This window comes from Dermochelys coriacea, chromosome 6, assembly GCF_009764565.3.
Source record: "Dermochelys coriacea isolate rDerCor1 chromosome 6, rDerCor1.pri.v4, whole genome shotgun sequence".
Classification (NCBI taxonomy): Eukaryota; Metazoa; Chordata; order Testudines; family Dermochelyidae; genus Dermochelys; species Dermochelys coriacea.
Window position 1 is genome coordinate 1,002,995 of NC_050073.1, and position 22,857 is coordinate 1,025,851.

Consider the following 22,857-nt stretch of genomic DNA (forward strand, 5'->3'; position numbering starts at 1 on the left):
GGACTCCTGGGTTCTCCCGATTTGCTGTGTTATATTGCCAGTCCTGGAGATTTCATCACAACCGTAATCCCCCTCCCTGCTCGATTTCCTCTGGTAAAGCAGCTCTCAGTCTTTGTACTCATGTGATTTCCAACTCTTCTACTTTCATTTTACATTCCGAGAAATGCTGTCTTTGGTCCCCACCCATGTAACAAGGGAGAGGGACTTTCTTTCACTGCTCACACCTGAGGTAACAGAGCCGGCAGTGGGCTCCAGGTAAAGCTTTTCTGTGTCCATGTCTCACTACGTCCCCCAGGAATTGAAACTAGAGGGTGTTCAAATTTCTGAGCGGGGAACGGCAGGGGGAGGTTTGGAAAATGATTAAATTGGCAACACTGCATGATGTAAGTAGTTGACCACTCGGGGGGGGGAATTGGGGAATTCAGGGGGGATCTACATGGGGACGGGGGGGGGCGGGTTGAGAAATCCCTGTCTGTGTGTTTGGAAAACGAAGGCTGAAAATGGTCTGGGTTGCCTAGGATGAGTAGCTGGGGCCAAACAGTCTGAGCACCCTGATATGAGGGTGGTGCAGGTGCGTTTTCTGGCTGAGTCTGAAACCACCCTTTCAACTGGGGAAGTGCAGGCAGTGATAGACCCAGGAGTCCTGGCTCCCAGTCCCTCCCCCACACTAACCCCTAGACCCCACTCCCCTCCCCGAGCATAGAACCTAGGAATCCTGGCACCCAGCCCCCCTCCATTAACCCACTAGACCCCACTCCCTTCCCAGAGCTGGGGATAGAACCCAGGAGTCCTGGCCCCCAACCCCCTTTCCTCTAGAGGTGCAGATTGAACACCAATGAAATTAAATTTCAAACTGTTTGGTTTGTGATGTCCAGCAGGTCAGGATTTCAGGTTAGGATTATTTTGGAGGTTTCATGGCTCAGATACATTTAAATTTTCTTCCTTGGTATTAAAGGGCTGCCATGTTTTTTTTTAAAAAAATCCCTATTTCTGAATTACTTTCCCTGCTTTAATTACAAGCATCCCTTACAGTTATCATAGCCAAGAGATCACCAAGGAAAAAATCCCCCTGTATTCAGTTTTGCATTTGATAGCACTTTGTACCCTGCAAAAAGAAAAGGAGGACTTGTGGCACCTTAGAGACTAACAAATTTATTTGAGCATAAGCTTTCGTGAGCTACAGAGAGAAAGCTTATGCTCAAATAAATTTGTTAGTCTCTAAGTGCCACAAGTACTCCTTTTCTTTTTGCGAATACAGACTAACACGGCTGCTACTCTGGATCTTTGTACCCTGTTGGCTTGAAGCTGTCCCCCACAAAGCCAGCTTTCTGGTGTGAATGTGAGTTAATGCTGTTTGGCACTTCCCTTTTTGCACTTCTGGGCCGTGTTAGCAGGGGTGTCCTTTGTGAGATTGGAGATAACTGGCCAGCTGGGGAGCCCTCAGCTGGAGGACTGTGTCTAGTCTGAGGACCGCCCTTGAATAAAGATGTGGACAAACTGGAGAGAGTCCAGAGGAGACCAACAAAACTGTCAGCGGGCTGGAAAACATCTCTGAGAAATGTAGGGCTGGGAGGGACATTGAGAGGGCATTGAGGAAGTCCAGCCCTCTTGCCCAGGACCATACTGTGAGCTTAGATCTTCAACGGCTATCCATAGTGCCCAGGACTGTTTTCCTGTGTTTCCTGTTAATCTAGAATGGGAATAGTTCAATGTCGGCCCTCCATGGTGCATAACTTAATATCGGAGGGAAGCCGCTTGAAGTGACAGGTCACCATTGGACAGTAGCAAGCTGGGAAAGAAGAAATAGGCAGTGGATAAAAGCCCGTAGTGGTAAGGATCCTGGTGGGGCCAGTGAGTTACCATACAAAGGTCTGATCCTTTGTTGCAGCCACTGCAACTGAGCCCTTATGTTTCGGCTTGTTTTAGATGGGCGGCATGCTTTGAGAGAGACACGCTAGAGGCAACAGACGTTGGTCCCATAGAAGAGATTCCTCACCCACCTTGTCTCTTTCACATCCTGGCACCAACACAGAGCAAAATGTGCTTTGTCAAGCCTTAGTGAAGAGCTTTTGTGCTAAACTGAAACTGATGGTTTCTGTGAGATCAGGTGACTACAGGCAGCCGCAAAACCCAACTTACAAGGGAAATAAAGTTTCTCTTTATACACAAAGCTTTAAAACTTTGTATTTCCTTAAAAGATGGGGGAGCCTGGGGAGGGGAGTGTTATTGGTAAATGTTGATTTCAACCCCCCCTCCCAAATTGACACACACTTCCATTGATGATGATCCAAATTCATAGCTAGGCAAAGTAAGACACAGTTTTAACTTTTTGAATCTTAGCATCTACTGTCATTAGCTAATTATTGTCTGACCTCCCACATTACTTCCCGTAATTGTGAAAATTTAAATAGATTAATGGGGGGAAAAATGCTACAAACTAAATCAAGATAATTTGTCACAATTATGCACAAATGAATACTGAATTCTGCTGTGCCAATCTATAAATTAGTGTGAGTGCAAAGGTATATTTAAATTTGTATCCGTCCCTCGCTACACCCCCTCAGCTAGGAAGAACTGGCATGGTTCTTCTAGAGAAGGGAAGGCTGAGGGAGGCCTTGAGAACAAATTTCAGACTTGTCAAGGGCTGTTGTAAAGAGGACAGGGATGATTGATCTCCATGTCCAGCGAGGGGAGGGCAAGAAGAATGGGCTTAGTTTGCAGTGAGGGAGATTTAGATTGGAAATTAAGGAAAACTTTATAGCTTTAAGGCTATAGTAGCAATTATCCAAGGCACAAGGCTCCAGGGCCCATCCGAGCCGAGCCATGGGGGCCGGGGTTTACTGGTTGCAAATGCGGAGGCTTAGAAATTGGCTGCAGGCTGTGCGTGTCAGAGGCTGAGAGCCAGGAGAAGCAGTTGTGAACGCAATCTTGGGAGGAAGCAGAGACAAGGCTTCTTGGGCACAGAGCCTACTGGAGGGGCAGGCATGGGGATTTCTGAGTGTGACAAAGTGGGAAAGTTCTTTAATATTTGTATGTGTGGGCCTCTGTTTCCCCTAAGTGTGCATTGTTACAGGAATTGGGGGTGGAACAGCCCAAACTTCAGCAATCATCTCAGGCATGTGGAGCAACAAGATTATAAACTGATGAGGGTCTGTTTTAATAGTTGTATTTGTTATATCTGCCTTGGATTTCCTTGTTAAAGGCTGGAAAGTCCCCATCGGGGTGGCTGTGTTTGGTTTTATTTGTACACTGCTTGGTCTGGCAGAACTACAGTTGATTTCTCTCTCCCCCCCAGTTCCGAGATGTTGCAGCCCCTCTGGCAGGCTGCCTGGTCACCATCTCCCAGGCTCTCCAGATGTCGATGGTGCAGCACGTCAGCCAAGCAGCGGTGAGTGCCCATCCCATCCTCAGGCACTAACATCAGGACACTCCAGCTGACTGGGAAGCACTTTTGCGCCTCAGTTACTAACCACCAGTTCCTGCAAATTACAAAGTGACAACAGGGAGCAACTGGGATATTCAAGTGTTACCATAGTATAAATGTTTCCTATCATTAAGGACTCCTTGATTTATCCCCAGATCTGGAAGTGGAGAGGGGGTCTAGGGGGTGAGAGCAGGGGGGCTGGGAGGAAGGACTCCCGGGTCTCTCCTGGCTCTGGGAGGGGGCGGGTCTGAATTATTAACAAAGACTTTATTTCTCCCAAGAGCTCAGTGGTCATTGGAGTTAAATCAGCGCTAACTGAAAAACACAGCATTTTAAACAAAAACAAGGAGTCCGGTGGCACCTTAAAGACTAACAGATTTATTTGGGCATAAACTTTTGTGGGTAAAAAACCCATCTGAAGTGGTTTTTTTTTACCCATGAAAGTTTACGCCCAAATAAATCTGTTAGTCTGTATCCACAAAAACAATAAGGAGTCTGGTGGCACATTAAAGACTAACACTGTTCCCCCCTGATACTTGACAGTGTTTTAAACAGTCTGACCATAATGCTTTCCCCTCCCAGGCCTTGTCTACACAGCGGAGTGTTCTCAGCGTAATTTAAGATGCGACTGGTCCAGTAATCCCAGTTATATGTGGGGGGGATGGGACACTACGTTTGTTGTGGATCTGCAGCTGTTTTCAGTGGAGCGTACGTCGCTTGGCAATGGCTTTCGGCTGGATTGAGAAGGCTGCTCTTATCCTGGGGGCTAGACCAGTGTCGGTTCACGGCAGCTGGGTTACTAGAGCTGTACAATGCTTTCGGTTCCCGCAGCGCCCCCTGCTGGGAGAGGCCGGGCTGGAGCAGCCAGGAGCTCCCCCCATAGCCAGCGCCCCGCCCCTCCCACAGCGCCCCCTGCTGGGCAAGGCCGGGCTGGAGTAGCCAGGAGCTCCCCCCACAGCCAGCGCCCCGCCCCCCCCCAGCGCCCCCTGCTGGGCAAGGCCGGGCTGGAGTAGCCAGGAGCTCCCCCCACAGCCAGCGCCCCGCCCCCTCCTCACAGCGCCCCCTGCTGGGAGAGGCCGGGCTGGAGTAGCCAGGAGCGCCCCCCACAGCCAGCGCCCCGCCCCCTCCCCACAGTGCCCCGTGCTGGGAGAGGCCGGGCTGGAGTAGCCAGGAGCTCCCCCCACAGCCAGCGCCCCGCCCCCTCCCCACAGCCCCCTGCTGGGAGAGGCCGGGCTGGAGTAGCCAGGAGCTCCCCCCACAGCCAGCGCCCCGCCCCCTCCCCACAGCGCCCCCTGCTGGGAGAGGCCGGGCTGGAGCAGCCAGGAGCTCCCCCCACAGCCAGCGCCCCGCCCCCTCCCCACAGCGCCCCCTGCTGGGCAAGGCCGGGCTGGAGTAGCCAGGAGCTCCCCCCACAGCCAGCGCCCCGCCCCCTCCCCACAGCGCCCCCTGCTGGGAGAGGCCGGGCTGGAGCAGCCAGGAGCTCCCCCCACAGCCAGCGCTCCCTATGGGTTGTGAGGCACGTAGCTCTGCATTCCCTTGGGCATCAACCCTTTGTGTCGGCTAGGTACCGCTGATCCGGTACGGCGATCTCCTTCCCCTGGACCCAACACAGCCTGGGACGCAAATCCAGAATGGATTCAACAGCACGTCGCCCGTGCTGGCGAGGTGTGTGGGGCTGGAAACGTTGGGGGTGTGACCTGGGGCAGCCCTCACTGAAAACGCCAAGGTCAGGGCAGGCTGCGAGAAGGAGAACAGAAGATTCTCCCCAAACTGGAGTTTCACACTGAAGTTAAAAGAAAAGGAGTACTTGTGGCACCTTAGAGACTAACAAATTTATTAGATGAAGTGAGCTGTAGCTCACGAAAGCTTATGCTCTAATAAATTGTTAGTCTCTAAGGTGCCACAAGTACTCCTTTTCTTTTTGCGAATACAGACTAACACGGCTGCTACTCTGAACACTGAAGTTAGACGCACCAGCTGGTCACAAACTGCGCTCCTAACCCCCCCGTGCCGGTTATCAAGAAGCAAAAAAGAAATCACTCAGCCCCCTTTCATTGGTGGTGGGTATTGTAGGCCAGGGTAGGCTAAGCCTCCCCTAACCCACACTGTGGCCCTGCCCATGCTCTGCCCCAAGGCCCCACCCTCGCTCCCCGTCTCCCCTGAAGCCAGGGGGGCCTTGGGCAGAAGGGGCAGGCCAGGGGCTAGCCTCCCCAAAGAGGAGTTCACCTGCCACTCATGACCCCTTTATTGCCGTCAGGGTTCCCTCCCCACTTTGAACTCTGGGTACAGATGTGGGGACCCACATGAAAGACCCCCTAAGCTTATTTCTAGCAGCTTAGGTTAAAACTTCCCCAAGGCACAAATTCTTTGCCCTTGGAGGGTACGCTACCCCCCCCCACACACTGTTCCTCAGACGTTCTTGTTAACTGCTGGAAATGACCCATCTTGATTATCGCCACAAAAGATTTTCCTCCTCCCCCCCCCCCCCCGCTTCCTGCTGGTGATGGCTCATCTTAAGTGATCGCTCTCCTTACAGTTTCAGAGTAGCAGCCGTGTTAGTCTGTATTCGCAAAAGAAAAGGAGGACTTGTGGCACCTTAGAGACTAACAAATTTATTAGAGCATAAGCTACAGCTCACTTCATCGGATGCATTTCAGTTTTCAGAGTAGCTCACGAAAGCTTATGCTCTAATAAATTTGTTAGTCTCTAAGGTGCCACAAGTCCTCCTTTTCTCCTTACAGTGTGTATGATAAACCCATTGTTTCACGTTCTCTGTGTGTGTATATCAATCTCCCTGCTGTATTTTCCACCGAATGCATCCAATGAAGTGAGCTGTAGCTCACGAAAGCTTATGCTCAAATAAATTTTAGTCTCTAAGGTGCCACAAGTCTCCTGTTCTTTTTGCCACACCAAGTGATTTAACAAAGAATCGGAAAGGAACACTTGGAGTTCCTATTCTCCCAAAGTATCCCCACAAGCCCTTACTTCCCCTTTCCTGGGGAGGCTTGAGAATAATATCCTAACCAATTGGTTACAAAGTGATCACAGACCCAAACCCCTGGGTCTTAGGATCATAGAGAAATCAGTCAGGTTCTTAAAAGAAGGATTTTATTTTTATATAAAAAAAAAAGGTAAAAATCACCTCTGTAAAATCAGGATGGAAAATAGCTTTACAGGGTAAAAGATTCAAAAACACAGCAGAACTTCCTCTAGGCTTAGTTTCAAAGTTACAAAAAACAGGAATAAACCTCCCTCCAGCAAAGGAAAAATTCACAAGCAGAACAAAAGATAACCTAACACGCCTGGCCTGGCTTTTACTTACAATTTTTGTAATAGGAGAGACTTTTAGGATGGTTTATAGGAGAAGGAGTTTTCTGACCTGATGCTTCTCTGCTTCCCAAGAGAACACACAAAACAAACCCTTCCCACCCACCCCCAGATTTGAAAGCATCTTTTTTCCCCATTGGTCCTTTTGGTCAGGTGCCAACCAGGTTATCTGAGCTTTTTAACCCCTTACAGTAGGAGGAATTCTAGGCTACCCTTAGCTGTGTGGTTCTGACAATTGCATTCCAGTTCTCTGGCCCCCAAGCAGCACCGGTAAGGTGAGAAGTTATCTAAAAACTCTGCTTAATATATACAAATGTTCTTCTGACCCAAAGGGCCAGCCACGCTGCCAGGCTGATACTAGTTTGGATCTTACCCAAAATACCAACCTGCCGGCCCGTCCTTTAGTGTCTAAAACTAAAAGTTTATTATAAAAAGAACGGGAAGAGCGATGTGAAAGGGTAAAGCCCTCAGATACAGACAGAGATTTCCAAGTCCATAGATCAGATTCTTTGCAGCATTGGGGAGTTTGCTGGCTTGAAAGTCCCTCTGGAATTGCCCACCGCTGGGACGGGCCAGTCAGTCCTTGCTCCGAGCTTCAGTTTGTAGAGAAGTGAGCAGGGCCGGATTAATTTTTTATGGGCCTGACTCCAAATATATTTGTGGGCCCCCATGGAGCAAGGTGCAGGGAGGATGGGATGGTCAGTCTCCAGAGCGAAGGGCGGGCTGGGGGCAATGAGGCACAGCTTGGCGGGAGCAGCCCTGCTCCACACAGCCCAGCAGGAGGGCCCTGTTTGCAAACCTGCAGCTGCCAGACACACACTGGCCTGCCCTGCCCTGTGCTGCCAGCATGCCCCTTCCCCCTGAGGGCAGGCCGGCACCACACCGCCCCCCTGCCCAGTGCCCCACCCTTATGCCCAGTGGCACCATGGTAAACCCGGAAGTTAGTCCAGAGGTGGGAAGCAGGATTGGAGACAACATAGAGAAGCTGCAGCTGCCTGTTATATCCTTTGCCATGTGGTTGGTGCTTCCTCTGTCCCAAACACAAGCTCGTGGAACAGTTGTGTGGAGAAGCCCCGCAGTCCCCTGTGGACAGGCCTACCCCTACGTGCCCTACCGGCTCCTAGGTGCATCCCTCGGCCTCTCTCAAGGGGTCCATTGTACAGCTGAGGGCCCTGGATGGGCCATCGAGCGGGCCAGGCAGCGCTGGTGCCAACCTGTCTGGGGGTGTCACCCTGACACACGGCACAGGTTCGGAAATACAGATCTACCCCACCTCGCCGTAACTCGCCAGACATGGGTGATACGTACATATAAAGGTGATTATCCTATTTAGCAAATTTTAACTTTTCCACTGATACCTTACAGGGCATATCTGGTAAGATTCATTGCAATTTTATAATAGTGCTATCATAAAGTGTCTCACGTATTCCGTACAGTGTCACTGGGGGCATGGGGTGGGCTGTGTGGTCCATGTCCAACCCCTCTGATGGGATCCCCCTTTCCCTCCCCACAGAGTGCAGGGCTTGCTGCGACGTGGGACCAGCTAAGCACCAAGAGGCAGCTGGAGGTGGACACCACCCTGGAGGAGACGATGCGGGCTGGCCCCTGGGAGCCTGTTCAGGGGGTACGGAGTGGGGAACTGGGGGAGCCAGGCATGGGGACAATTGGCTAATCAGGGGCCAGGCAGGACAGACGGACGGAGGAAGCCAGGAATCAGGAGTGCCTTGAAACGTTTAATTTTCCCATCAGAAATGTGTGGGTGTTGGACACAAGGATGTCATAAGGACAGAGGGCTTGGAGCAGGGAGGGCTAGAAGCCAGGACTCCTAGGTTCTGTTCTCTTATACAATTCCTTTCTCATTCGTGAGCTTTATTTGCATCTGAAAAGTGACCCACCACTGTGGGGCGGGGGTGACCCTCGGGCTGTGCTGGAGGTACCCGGGAAGCCCTTTCAGGGCATGGGGTGATAAGGGCTGGGGAAAGCTGGAGAACGGGAGACAGACCTAGGCCATGTCCCGGCAGTCCGGATACACTGGTTCTGCTTCTGCCATGTGTTTCCCTACCAGCAGGTCGGCGCCGGAGAGCCTCTTCACAGCCATGCCCCACCTCTAGTACCCCTCTGCTTTGTAGCGTTTTTGGGTTGCATAATAGCAGTGTGTGCTGTGAGTATCTGCATTGCTGGCCTCTGTCTTCCCACTCCGTACCCACCCCAGCCCTGCCGGTGCCCCTGCCTCCCAACCTGCAGCCCCCTGCCAGCCCAGCCCTGCCGGTGCCCCTGACTCCCGACCCGCAGCCCCTGCCAGCCCAGCCCTGCCGGTGCCCCTGACTCCCGACCCGCAGCCCCCTGCCAGCCCAGCCCTGCCGGTGCCCCTGACTCCCGACCCGCAGCCCCCTGCCAGCCCAGCCCTGCCGGTGCCCCTGACTCCCGACCCGCAGCCCCCTGCCAGCCCAACCCTGCCGGTGCCCCTGACTCCTGACCCGCAGCCCCTGCCAGCCCAGCCCTGCCGGTGCCCCTGACTCCCGACCCGCAGCCCCCTGCCAGCCCAGCCCTGCCGGTGCCCCTGACTCCCGACCCGCAGCCCCCTGCCAGCCCAGCCCTGCCGGTGCCCCTGACTCCCGACCCGCAGCCCCCTGCCAGCCCAGCCCTGCCGGTGCCCCTGACTCCCGACCCGCAGCCCCCTGCCAGCCCAACCCTGCCGGTGCCCCTGACTCCTGACCCGCAGCCCCTGCCAGCCCAGCCCTGCCGGTGCCCCTGACTCCCGACCCGCAGCCCCCTGCCAGCCCAGCCCTGCCGGTGCCCCTGACTCCCGACCCGCAGCCCCCTGCTAGCCCAGCCCTGCCGGTGCCCCTGACTCCCGACCCGCAGCCCCTGCCAGCCCAGCCCTGCCGGTGCCCCTGACTCCCGACCCGCAGCCCCCTGCTAGCCCAGCCCTGCCGGTGCCCCTCACTCCCGACCCGCAGCCCCTGCCAGCCCAGCCCTGCCGGTGCCCCTCCCTCCCGACCCGCAGCCCCTGCCAGCCCAGCCCTGCCGGTGCCCCTCACTCCCGACCCACAGCCCCTGCTAAAGCCCTGTCCCCTCCCCCCCCCCGCTAATGCATAGTCACCTCTAACCAGGTTAACCAGATTAAGTTCCCCATTGTGCCAGGTGCTGCATAGAGCCTGGCTGAGGTCAGGCCACACAGACCAGTCCCTTCCCAGTCCGTGATGTGGTTTGTGGTGTGGTCAGCGCAGACAGCAGCAGCACGCTCCAGACTGTCCCTTTAAGGGTGGGAGAAAGGGAATAAAACAGGAGGGAACCCCCCCCCTCAAATCACCTGACCCCGGGACCAGGGAGGCTGCTGCCCGGCCCAGCCTGTGTCCCCACAGTGGATTCAGGGGGACCGCACTGGTGAATTGCCACAAAGCACCCCTGTGGCATGGATGGCCTTGCTGCTTGGCCTGGCTTGGGGTGGCTCTGGCTGGCCAGGCTCGGAGCTGTGGGGGCGGGGGGTTGAGCATGAGGGGCGCTGTGCACAGATTAGATTTCTACATGAACCATCTCTGCCTGGAATCCCTTTGCGCCGGCAGGTCAGGGCTCTGTGGGTACAGAGACGCACCTTGGTCCAGGAGGAGTCAGCGCAGTCCGGACCGGGAGCGGAGTCGGGACAGGTTAGTCTCCACAGAGACGCTGTCCCCTACGGAGATGGTGCTAGACGGCGGAAATGCCGGGGTCCATCTTCCTTCCTAATGAGTGCTGCCCCCAAAGCTCCAGCACGGCGCTAGAGGGTGCTGGGCTGTGGATAGGGGGCTGGGGACCCAGCAGGGGGTGCCGGGCTGCAGGGAGCAGGACGGGGACTCAGGTGGGGCGCTGTGCCGAGTACGGCGAGGGGGGGCTCAGCAGGGGGTGCTCTCCACTGGCAGTCATTTCTGGCCTCGTTGCAGTACTAGGGGGCCCTGATAGAAGCATTTATTATTCCCGGGTACTGCCAGTGTCCCATGAACAGCTTCCCACCCAGAGGTGGCTGCATCTCGCCGCTTGGCCAAGGGGTCCCTGTATAACCAGTTCTTGTGCCCCACCCCAGAGTGGCTGCATCCCAGCTCCAGGTGGGGTCCTGGATACCCACTGACCAGAAAGCACTTTGGGTATTTATCGTGGCAGACGCTTCCCTTTGGGCTAGTCCTGTTGGGTAGCTGGGAATTTAGCTTTTGCCCCCACAGATGCCTGGTTCCCTGCCGGAGTTTGGGAGTCCCTGACAGAGTCCTGGGCTCTGGGCTTGGTCTGGTTTTACATCTCTAAATGCCCAGCTGGTCGTCCCCTGCCACGCATCTGGGACACGGGGGCACCCCAGGGGTGCTAGGTATGAAACCCTCGCTCCCTGCTGCAGGCGTACGACATGACTGGGGCGCGGCTGGCCCTGACCCTCTGTGTGCTGAAAGATTGGCCGGGTGCGGAGAATGACGTCAAGGCGCTGGACAGGATGTATAAGACTTTCGGATTTCAGAACACGCTGGTCAAGGACCCGACTGCAAAAGTAAATAGCACTGTAACTAGAGCGCCCTGGTGGCATGGGCCGGCTCTGCAGCAACCTTGCCTCAGTTTCCCCACAGTTTCCTCTCCAGCTGGGTCACTCACGCTCAGTCCCCTTTCAGATCATGCAGAGTCTGCCCATAGTCAGTCCATCCTGGTGTCTCAGGAACTCCTGCAGGAAACGCCACCCTCAGCAGCCAAGTGCCCAGCCCTGTGACCCCCCGCTTCATGTTCCCCACCAGAGTTCACCAGGCCCCACCATATCACTGGCCCCTGCAGTTTGCCGTTGTTTGGGGCCTTTCCAGCTTGCTCCCCTTAGGGGAGAATTTGCTGCTAGGGGTCAGGGACACGGGAATGAGGCTTTGCCCGTGTTCGCCAGTCACACAGCACCATGAGGCTGGTGCACTCCCTGTCATTGCTTTCCTGACAGTCACAATTTCATCCCGAAGCAATTCCGGACCGAGCTGGTGAGCTTCCGAAAGCGGATAGACCGAATCCCAGACCCGGTCAGCTGCAGCTTCGTGGTCATCATGGCGCACGGGACCAGCGGGGTTGTCGTGGCAGCCGATGGACAGCGTGTGAACCTGGACGAGCTGTTCGCAGAGATGACCAACAAGACCTGCCAAGCGCTGTGGGGCAAACCCAAGGTCTTCGTCATCCAGGCCTGCCGGGGGGGTGAGTCCGGGGCTCAGATTCCCCCTCCTTTGAGTGGGGAACCCAGCACCAGATTGAATTCTTTAATTCCGACCCCTCCTCCCTGGCCACGTCCACACAGAGGTGGCTCGCCGGGCAGGTGAGCCTCCTGGCAGAACGGACAAGCGGAGCGTGGGAGATTGAGCAAGGGCCTGCGGATCTCCCTAGAAGAGAGTGTCAGCCCATGACTCTGTTTAGAGCTGAGGTGTTTCCTCCTCCCCCCCAATTTTTGGACTCCCCACCCCACAAGGGCATGGCCTGACATTTGACACAGCTAGAGGTTTACATCAGACTCTGCAAGAGACAGTGGCCAAACTGCAGAGACCCCGTGACCGGGTGAGTTGTGCCCTTCTGAGCCTCAAAGAGGAGCTGCAGAGGCAAACCTGGTCACACCCAGGTAAAATCTATTCCCTTTTCCTGTCCCTCATGTGTTAGCTAAGGGTGGTAACCCCAAGCTCCCAGCTAACGTGGGCTACAGCTACAATTTCCTTTTCTTCACACTCAGATTCTAACACCGGTTTAAGCTAACCCAGTGTAGCCATCCTCTTCTACTTTCTATCACACACACAAACTGCATTTTGAAGAGCACTGAAGTTGCAAAGTCAAGCACTGAAAAGTTAGGGAAGGCCAGAATTAAGGATGCCCCTGCAACCTTAACTCTGTCCTGTTGTGTCCAACAACCTGAAGTACCAGCAGCAGTCCCAGCTCAGTGTACAACACACTGCCCCACTCATTCCTCACCCTGTACACAGGCCCTTCCCTACCAGCGGAAAGGTGGCATTTGGCTTAACTTGAGTTTTACCTCAACTTAACTGATGATCAATTAACTCAAGGTAGAAAACTGTAGGGTAAGAAACTGACAGGGGGTCACTTCCTCATTCTCCTCCTCCAAACGTCGCTGTGCCACAAGGCCGGCAAAAAGCTTGCCAGCAGCCATGCAGGCTGGGACCCCTCCTGTTACTGGTCGGTCTGGTCTCGTCGCTCCCTTGGGCTCCTCCGTCTGCCTGTCTCCCATTGGCTCTCTTGGCTTATACCGATGCTGTTGGCTCTTCAGGGCAGGGATCGTGGTTTGTTCTGGGTCTGTGCAGCGCCTGGCTCAGCGGGGTCATGGGCCATGACTAGGCTCCTAGGATATCCCATAACACACTGAATAGAAAATTCACAGCATTATCATAGGGGAGCCTAAGACACACAATTAATCATGACTTTATGGTGGTTTCTTTCCTGAGCAACTCAGAAATGCGCAGAAGGCATCAGAGCACCCCAGTGACAGAGACACAGGCCCTGCCCCGCAGATCTTACAGCTAAGAGCCAGTCGGAAAGTAGCAGTGGCCACACTTCTAAAGAGTGGTTTCTTTTCATTCCCCGAGCGGCTCACAGCTGCCAGTGCCAGCCTCAGGGCAGACTGTGAGAAAGCAGGGCACACGTTAGCTGAGTTAGAGCCTGTAGCCCAATGGCACCAGGTTCTCCCGGGCAGAACCGAAGCAGGCCAGAGACCGAGAATCGCTCCCAGTATTTTATAGATCTTGCTCACAGGTGCCTTCATCCCAGCGTGGGCTCTGAGGGATCGCCAGTGCAGACCGTCTGTGGGCTTTCACCCTTGCTTTGAAGTTAATGTTCTACTTCCTATCAAACACAAGTGGCCCAGCGCCAGTGATCTATATAATGTAAATGCCGGCCGTTCGTTCCAGTAGGGCCAGAGACGTGGAAACATTTCAGGTATCCTTCGTTAATGTTCATGCATTAAGTAAACCTTCATCTAAATGCTAATACATCATAAGAACAGCCACACTGGGTCAGCCCAAAGATCCATCTAGCCCAGTGTCCTGTCTGCCGACAGTGGCCAGTGCCAGTGCCCCAGAGGGTATGAACAGAACAGGGAATCCTCAAGTGATCCTTCCCCTGTTGCCCAGAACCAGCTTCTGGCAAACAGAGGCTAGGGACACCACCCCTGCCCATCCTGGCTAATAGCCATTGATGGATCTATCCTCCATGAATTTATCTCGTTGTTTTTTGAACCCTGTTAGTCTTCACCTTCACAACAACCTGGGGAACTCCTTGCCAGAGGATAACTGTGGAGGTTTTTAAGGTCAGGCTTGACAAAGCCCTGGCTGGGATCATTTAGTTGTGAATTGGTCCTGCTTTGAGCAGGGGGTTGGACTAGATACCTCCTGAGGTCCCTTCCAACCTTGTGCTATGATTGTGTGAAGAAATATTTCCTTTTGTTTGTTTTAAACCTGCTGTCTAGTCATTTCACTGGGTGACCCCCTAGTTCTTATGTTACGAGAAGGAGTAAAGAGCACTTCCTTATTTACTTTCTCCCCACCAGTCATGATTTTATAGACCTCTGTCATATCCCCGCTTAGTCGTCTCTTTGATTTAAGGCTAATTAAGCACAGGATACAGACGTGAAAAAGGACATTGCAACAATAGGTTAATTTTCTTACACTAGTACACATCAGACAGTATATGTGCAATGCAAAAGGGATTCAACCCATCACAGACAAATAAGGACGATAACCTCAACATTTAGCAGACGAGTGAATGGAGGCAAACTTTTAAGGTAGGGCGGGCAAACTTTTTGGCCTGAGGGCTGCATCAGGTTTTGTAAATTATATGGAGGGCTGGTTAGGGGAGGGGGTGGTGGCCTGGCCCCCACCTCCTATCTGGGCCCCCCCCCGGACTCCTGCCCCATCCAACCCCCGCTGTTCCCTGACAGCCCCTCTGGGACCCCTGTCCCATGCACACTCCCCCACTCCCTGTTCCCTGACTGCCCCCAAACCCCCGCTGCCCCATCCAACCCCTCCTCTCATTCCTCATGGCCCCCCCCAGGACCCCTGCCCCATCCAACCACCCCTTCTCCCTGACTGCTCCTGGACACCCTGCCCCTGACTGCCCCCTGCTGCCCCATCCAACCCCCACTCCTTCCTGACTGCCCCCTGGGGACCCCTGCCCCCATTCAACCCCCTGTTCCTTCCCTGACCGCTATCCACACCCCTGACCACCAGCCTGAACTCCCCTGCCCTCTCTCCAACCCTCCCTGCCCCCTTACCGTGCTGCCTGGAGCACGGATGGCTGGCAGCTCTAGCACCGCGCCGCCCTGCTTGAGTCAGGCCACACCGCCGCCGCGCAGCACAGAGACCGGGACAGGCTGCTGCCCCAGGAGCTAACAGCCCCACCCCCCGAGCCTTGTGCTGGCAGTCGAGCGAGCTGGGGCTGCGCGGGAGAGGGGACAGCATGGGAGGGGCCGGGGGCTAGTCTCCCGGGCCAGGAGCTTGGGGGCCAGGCAGGACAGTCCCGCAGGCCATAGTTTGCCCTCCCCTGCTTTAAGGCCTTAACCTGTTAGCCAGCTGACAGCGCTGCATCCCCGCTTTGAATTTGTTGCTGAATTTTTGTTTTGAATTGATCCTGTTCTCTGGAATACCCACCCCGCACGTGCACATCAAAATGGGCAGTTAGGCAGGGAGCAGAATCCACTCCGAATGAAACTAAACACAGGAAACTATAAAAATCCCCCCTCATCTTAAAACGGCCAAATAGTGGCTTTAAACTGCAACTGTAACTTGCTGAAAACCAAAAATTCTCTGTTTTTTACAATGAAAAGGAGAGCATTTTCATCAAAAATGAATTTTTTCCCATACTTTCTAATACCCCATTTCATCATGGGAGGGTCAGGAACAGACAAATCGGAGGAAGGAGAGGAGTTACAATAAAACATTACATTTGAGCCTCAGGGGCATCTTGTGGCAGGGAGTTCCACAGGCTAATTATGCTTTGTATGGAAACCATGTTTCCTTGCATCAGTTTTCAATGATGTCCTTCTAGTGCTTGTTTTTGAGACGTTATGTGTGCTGGATCTAGCAACCACTAGCTAAGTGTGTGTGACTCTACTACATTTTAATTTCTGTTTCTGAAAGGAAGCTATTTTATGCTTTAGGAAGAGGAGACCCAGGTGTGCTTCAATGTGATAATCTTGTAGCTAACTCAGACAACCCGGTCCCTCGGAGGCGGATTCCTACACACACTGACTGCCTCTTCGTCTTTTCATCCCCAAACGGTACCAACGTGAATCTGTTTCCACCCTGCTCATATCAAAGTAGCTGAAGCTACAGCATTGTGCTGTACTTGGCTCGTTACACTTTTGTTATAAGGGGAGACCAGGACTCCTGGGTTCTCTCCCCAGCTCTGGGAGGGGAGTGGGGTCTGGTGGGTTAGAGCGGGGGGGGCTGGGAGCCAGACTCCTGGGTTCTATCCACTACTTGGGGTGGGGGTTGGTGGGTTAAAGCAGGCAGGACTGGGAGCCAGGACTCCTGGGTTCTATGCCCAGCTCTGGGAGGGGAGTTGGGGCTGGTGGGTTAGAGTGAGGGGGCTGGGAGCCGGGACTCCTGGGTTCCATCCCAGCTCTGGGGGAATAATTGGGTCTATTAGTATTGTTCTGCAAAACTTGTCCCCGACAGTGTGTTCTTGCTATTCGAAGCCCTAGCCCTCTGGTACATCCTGCGGTATCTTTGTTCAGTGAATCCAAGTATCTGGTCTCACCCTGACTCCAGCAGCTTCAGACTGGGAGGCAGTGAAGTCCTGCCTGGGTCTGTGGTTTTAATGAATCTCCCTCCTTCGTCCCCAGGTTATTACTCATTTAGAAATGAAACCACAGGCTCTTGGTTGATTCATACCATGGTGAAAGTCTTCACTGCAAACCCCTACCTGGACATCCTGGAGCTACTCACCAAGGTAAACACATTGCATCTGGAGAGGTTAAGTGACCTTATACTGTGCCTGGCAAAGGGAGATCTCCCTAGCCTCTTTGTTTCTAGAGATGCGGCAGAGTTCAAATCCCAGCTGCCCAAGGCTGTGTGTGATTGATTGAATGAATGGGTGTCTGTCATCAGCGTTGCTGGTGCTTTTACAGCATGTGGCTGGCCCACAGGAAGACTGTTTCCAAGGGGCATTGAGGGCTTATCAGCACCAGTATAACCTAAGGTGGGAATTTAAACTGACCTATCAAAGTGGTGCAAACCCAACACTCTTCATTCAATTTAAATATGGCTTATTCCAGGCTATTCTAAGTTGAGTGGGAACAGTTGTTAGGGTGCTACAGAGTGAAACGAGTGCAACAATGTTTAACTTTTATACGTGTGCATTTATATAACACGCTCACACAAATATACTGTAGATACAATACAGCTACATCTGTATTTGTGTATATGCACATATGCGTTATACAGACAACTGTGTAGAAATATACAATAGATTTATACCCACCTTTTCTATATTTTATAAAATTCTAACAAATATATTATTTATACACATAAAATATATATTTTATATTACATAAGATGTATGTAGTATGTGGGTATAAATATAAAACAAAGATACATTCTAATCCCTAGCGCTTATCTAGCACTTCTCTCAGCAGTAGATGACTAAGCACTTTTCAAAGCAAGGACGTATCATTATCCCCATTTTACAGATGAGGAAAAGTGTGTGTGTCGCACCCCCCTTCCGGGATGCCACCTGATGTACTGTGGTTTCACTGAGCCTCCCCTGCTCCACCAGCCTGGGTTCCCTTTCCCTGTTTTGCTGAATGAAGCTCTCCGGCCTCTTGCAGCGCACACACCCACACACAGGTAGGGCCACACCCAGCTGCAGACACTGAGTGAAGTCAGCTCTGTGTGAGAGGACTCCCCCAGCACTCACGTGCACACCCCTTTTGGGAGATAAAGCCAAAATAATACTGTCTTGCATTGTGCAAAAAAATCTGCACAGTGCAAGCTCATAAAAATCCGCCCTCTTCCTCAATGTGAGAGAGAGGAGCACAACTTCTTTCCCCCTACCCCCGGGTTAGAAACTACATAAACTGGGTTTTATTATAAACAAGAAATAAGTTTATTAACAACCAATAGTGAATTTTAAGTGGTTAAAGGGATAGCAAACTGAACAAAGCAGATTACCTTAGTAAATAAACAAAAGCCGCAGACTGAGCTTAACGCACTAGATAGGTAGGATATAAATTAGCAAATTCTCATCCTGAGTGATAAACAGGCTGGCAGATTCTTAAGGCACAAGTTGCCTTGGCTTTCCCAGGTTTTCATACACAGGCTAAAGATCTTAGCCTGGGACCGTCACTTCTCACAGTTCAGTCTTTGTTCCTCAGGTGATTTCAAGTGTGTTGTTGTAGGGAGAGTAAGAACCCCTCATGTTGTCATTGTCCCTCTTTTATATCTTCCCGGCCCTTGCTGGAAAGCTTTTTTGCTGTGACCTGGGTCAAATAGTTCCCATTGTGTAGAGCTATCTCTGAGAGGTCTCTATTGCACACAGTTCCTTGGGTGATCCTTATGCTTGTGTGCATTTCTTCAATCAGCCACTAACATTGTTTGGCCTTTTCAAACACAGCACATTTGAAATACAGAGATATGGTCAATATTCCCAGCTTCAAATACAGCAATGATATGTGCATACAAATTGGATAAACACGTTCAGTAAATCAGAACCTTTCCAATGAGACCTCACATGAACCATCTTGCATAAAGTACATCTTAGTCGTACCATATTCATATCGCACCCCATATTCTTCATGGAAATATGGTTATAACATCACAGTGTGTTCAGAGGTCAGGGATCAGGCCTCCAAACTCCTGAGCCTGGATTAAAAATCATGAACTTCTCCCCCAAAAAGATGCCATCCCCAGTTGTTTGCCAGGTTGTTGCCGTATGGGTCCCAGGACATTAACACAACAAGGTGGGGGAGGTCATATCTTCTATTGGACCAAGGGACAAGCTTTCAAATGACAACGGTCAGTCCGCCCCCTCCAAGGAAACCTGCCCAGCCCTTCCAAAGGCCAGCCTGGGAACTACGTCATAACACTGCTAGACTTACAACCTGTGGGCTTAACAGGGACACTGGCTCCTTGCAACAATCTGTAACCCCCACCTGTCTGCTAGCCCTTAATGTCACACTTCAAACCCCTTCTGCAGAACAATTGAACCCCCTCTCACGTGACCTCCTACAAGGCGTGACCCCGTAAACTTCCCTTCAGTCCCAACTGGGATTTAGCTCAGAGGTGCCGATTTCTCTCTCCAGCCCTGCAGCAGAGCTCCAAAGCTTGTCTGTCTCCCCAGCAGAAGTTGGTCCAATAAAAGCCGTGACCTCACCCACACCAGAAAACAGATACAAAGCTCCCTTCTTTTAAAGAGACAAGGCGGGCGAGGTCTTAGTGCCTAGGAGCTTAATCATGGCCTAGAACGCCATTGTGCCAGGCGCTGTACGTGAAGTGTATTACGGTCATGCCTGGGCACTCAATCCTGGCCCAGACCCCACTGTGTCAGGTGCTGAGCAGACACAGAATAAAAGATGCCCCAAGGAGTTGACAATCTGAGTACAAGAGGCCAGGAGGACACAAACAGACTGGGCAGAGGAGAAGTGGGGTGCAAGGAAACAATGAACTGACATTATTTCGAATTAGACAATAATATCTTAATAAAAGATGTCACTTCACCCACCTTGTCTCTCTATTATCCTGGGGCCAATGCTGCATTATTTCAAATCGGCATTCCAGAGCCAAAGATTGTGGTAGGTTTAACCACTGCCCTGAGCTAGCTGCAAGTGATAGATAAGCACATGTCGCTACCCAGAACAAAGGGCTTTGTGAATCCATGCAGGAATTTGGACCATCTGGGCAGAAGGTTTCTCTGCTTATTGTTTTAGCTAAGAGGTGCCGGTGCAGGTACAAGGGGAGAGACCAAGCAGAAAGAGAGACAGCCTGGAAAAAGCAGCTGACAAAGCCTAGAGAGAGCTTTTGGGCACTGTGCTGGCTGAAAGAGGCTTGGAGCTCTGAGCAAGAAAAGTGTCTCTTGGTTGATTGCTTCTGTGTGCTTCCTTGGATTCTGTATGTTCTGCGTAAATAAACAAAATTGCCTCAAAGGTACCAGACTCCAATCTCCATTTCTCTTCCCAGCTGGAATAACCTACCGATCCCTGAATTTTAGCTAGCCACTCAGGTAGGAGAAGGGAAAAGTTTTGTTCCAATTCGAAGTCGCCAGTTCTTGCATTTTGGTCTTTCCATGTCTTGACTTTTCAGAACTCTTCGGTCTGCAAAAATAATGTTTGGTTGGTTGGTTTGGGGTTTTTTTGTTCCTATTCGCGGAACGGCAATTCCATTTTCCAGCAGTTACGCACTATAGACAAAGGGAAGACGGGAAATTCACTAGGTTTGTTTTGTCTTCACCATGCCTGCTTCTCTTCACGTTACACCTCCCGGCTGTGGGGGGGTTTAAGTTATTGCCACAGGAACAACTTTCCCCTGATAGATTTGTATTTTCAAATGACTCGATCCTCTTCTAGGTAACGAACAAGATTGCTCAAAAGGAGTCCAAGACACAGAAGAACATCAGAATGATTAACCCAGAAATAAAGTCCACTCTGACACAAAAGCTCTATTTGAAGGTAAGTCGGAGTCTTAACTGTTTTCCCACTGGTTTGCGAAACATACATTTCACACAGCTAACTCCACCATCAATCTCAGAGCGCCAAAGGTAAAAGAAAGCAGCACCCATTATGCCTGTCCTTCTGATCAACCAGTAGAGCACTGGTCTGAGAACTTGGGACTCCTGGGTTCTATCCCCGGCTCTGGAAGAGGAGTGGAGTCCGGGGAGGGCTGAGAGTCGGGACACCTGGGTTCTCTCCCTAGCGCGGATGTATTCTCTATACCATTCCATGGTCAACATACGCTTTGTTGTTTTCCCCCAGGAGTAAGACTCACAGATCAGACCCTGGGCCTGTCTATCACAGCTTCTCCTGTCCCGTTGTGCCCATGAGACTTTCCGCCCATCCAACCCAGTCTTTACACCATTACCCCCTCTGCATTCAGACACGCACTCTAAGCATCCAGACCCACAGCCTCCACTAGAGACAACGAGATCTCCAGTGCTCACGTCTGCAGAGAAAATGGGATCAGAGGGCGCCATTGGCCTAAGTGTGACTGACACCTGAATCTGCAGAGAGTCTGAACCGATTGCTCGGACAGGTGTTAACTGCCCCAAGTGTGACCAATGCCTGGGGTGTAGCTGACGCTGCCTGAGTCTGCAGAGAGCCTGAGCCGATAGCAGGGAGTGGTATGAACTGACCCGAGTCTAACTGAGGCAGGAAAGTCTGCTGGAGACAGAGACTTTAAGGCTAGAAGGGGCCATCTGATCATCTAGTCTGACCTCCTGTATAACCCAGCACTGAAAATGTCACCCCGTTACCCGTGCATTGTGCCCTACAGCTTGTCTGGCTAAAGCATCTTCCAGAAAGGCAGCCATGTTGCCCAGGGCTAATCCGCCACTGCAGGTAGGCAAGGTAAGAAAAACACTGCTTGAGAATGTCTGAGCGTTTGTTTGATGGATATTGACTCGGAGCGTTTTGATGTGGGACATTGACAACAGGTCTGTTAACTTTGAATTTCAGTGGCTGCAGGCGTTAAAGAATATTGTTTGTCTCCCCTTGTTTGCACCCCCAGCATTGTGCACAAGTGTGAAAATTTAAATCAATGATAAAAAAATGCTTTAAAAATCACCATTGCTGTTCTCCATCGAAATTACGGAAACATAAAAACTGAATTCTGCGAGGGGTACTCCTTTCTAATTTGAATGTGTCGGGCTTTCATTTCCAGCCGTTGGTTCGTGTTCTGCCTTTCTCCGCTCATGAAAAAGCTTTTTGGTGCCTGGGATTTTCTCCCTGGGAAGGTGTTTATACACACGATCAAGTCACTTCTCAATTTTCTTTTTGGGAAGTTCAACATATTTAAATCTGTCACCAGAAGCATTTTTTCCAGCCAGCAAATCTTTTTTTTTGGTTCTCTTCTATGCACCCCTTCCAATTTGCTTGAAACAATTGCTCAGGGGTGGGGGGGGGTGTCACTCAATGTGGTGTTAACTCTGAAACCTACTGATATATAGTTAAATGTCATCATTATTGAGTCTTAATGATTCATAGATTCCAAGGACCATTGTGGTCATCTGGTCTGACACCTCCTGGATGACACAGGCCAGAGAACGGCCCCCAAATAATTCCCAGCCTGTTAAATATTCCCCATGTAGCTATGGATTGGGATCAAGTCACCCCTTAACCCTCTTTGTTAAATTAACTAGACAGACTCCAGGAGCTCAGTCATTCTAACACTGAAAGCTTTTAGCAGCAACATGATTTTAAATAGGCCTCCCACCCCAGCTGCCCAAACCCACCGCTGCAGACAGCTGCTCTGGGCAGCAAAGTTTTGTCAGAAGAAATATATGGGCCGCCCTAATGGCAAATGAGCTAATTAATAAACAGCAGGAGAGTTGGAATAAACAGCAAGTGTAAGCAGGAGTTGCGGGTGCAGAAAATGAGTGAGAGACCCAGCAATCGAGGCTCGGGGGGGGGGGGCCCCAGCTGTGCCCCACTTTGACCAGAGATTCAGTGGGGCTCAAAGCAGTGGAATGAGCTTTTTCTGGGGAGCCTGGAGCATGCCCAGCCTCAGCTCCTCACCCCAGTGAGTTCTTGAGGCCTGTTTCAGCTCCACCCAGCCCCATAGCTTGGCTCACAGGGGGGCAGGTAGGGGGCTCAGCCCCCCCCCCGATCCTGGCATGTCCATGTTTTCCTCGGTCCCTGTTCTTCCCCTCTATCTCCCTATCCCCCTGTAGCCCCGTACCCATCCTCCTGCCACTTAATGTGCCTGAACCCCTTTCCCTAGTGCCCCTCCCAGCAGGTGTTTTCCCCCCAGAATAAACAAAACAAAAAGACCCCCTGACAGACAGATTTTAGCACCCCAAGCCAGATCCATGGGGTATCTGGCTGGCTGGGGGCAGGGGTGTGTGTGGGGCAAGATGGATGGAGGGGTGTGTGGGGGTGTATGGGGGGATGGAGGAGTGCGTGTGGCTGCAGATGTGCG

General features: G+C 52.1%; 1 protein-coding gene across 7 annotated transcripts; it reads left to right on the forward strand.

The window, feature by feature from the left end:
- Nucleotides 1-122: 122 nt before the first annotated feature.
- CASP14 (caspase 14) lies at nt 123-21,572 on the forward strand. Of its 7 annotated transcripts, none has more exons than XM_043517093.1 (12): nt 190-255; nt 3,296-3,388; nt 4,989-5,089; nt 8,265-8,375; nt 8,820-8,912; nt 10,318-10,398; nt 11,115-11,261; nt 11,707-11,932; nt 15,888-16,007; nt 16,575-16,681; nt 20,292-20,393; nt 20,697-21,572. In XM_043517093.1, exons 4-12 carry the CDS (start codon nt 8,343-8,345, stop codon nt 20,700-20,702), a joined length of 915 nt encoding a protein of 304 aa, XP_043373028.1. In that variant the 5' UTR covers nt 190-255; nt 3,296-3,388; nt 4,989-5,089; nt 8,265-8,342; the 3' UTR covers nt 20,703-21,572. The 7 variants fall into 7 exon arrangements, with proteins under 7 accessions (XP_038260642.1, XP_043373029.1, XP_043373027.1 ...); XM_043517097.1 differs by lacking the exon at nt 190-255 and adding an exon at nt 1,791-1,830; XM_038404714.2 differs by lacking the exon at nt 4,989-5,089 and having other exon boundaries at nt 123-255.
- The last annotated feature ends 1,285 nt before the right edge of the window (nt 21,573-22,857 follow it).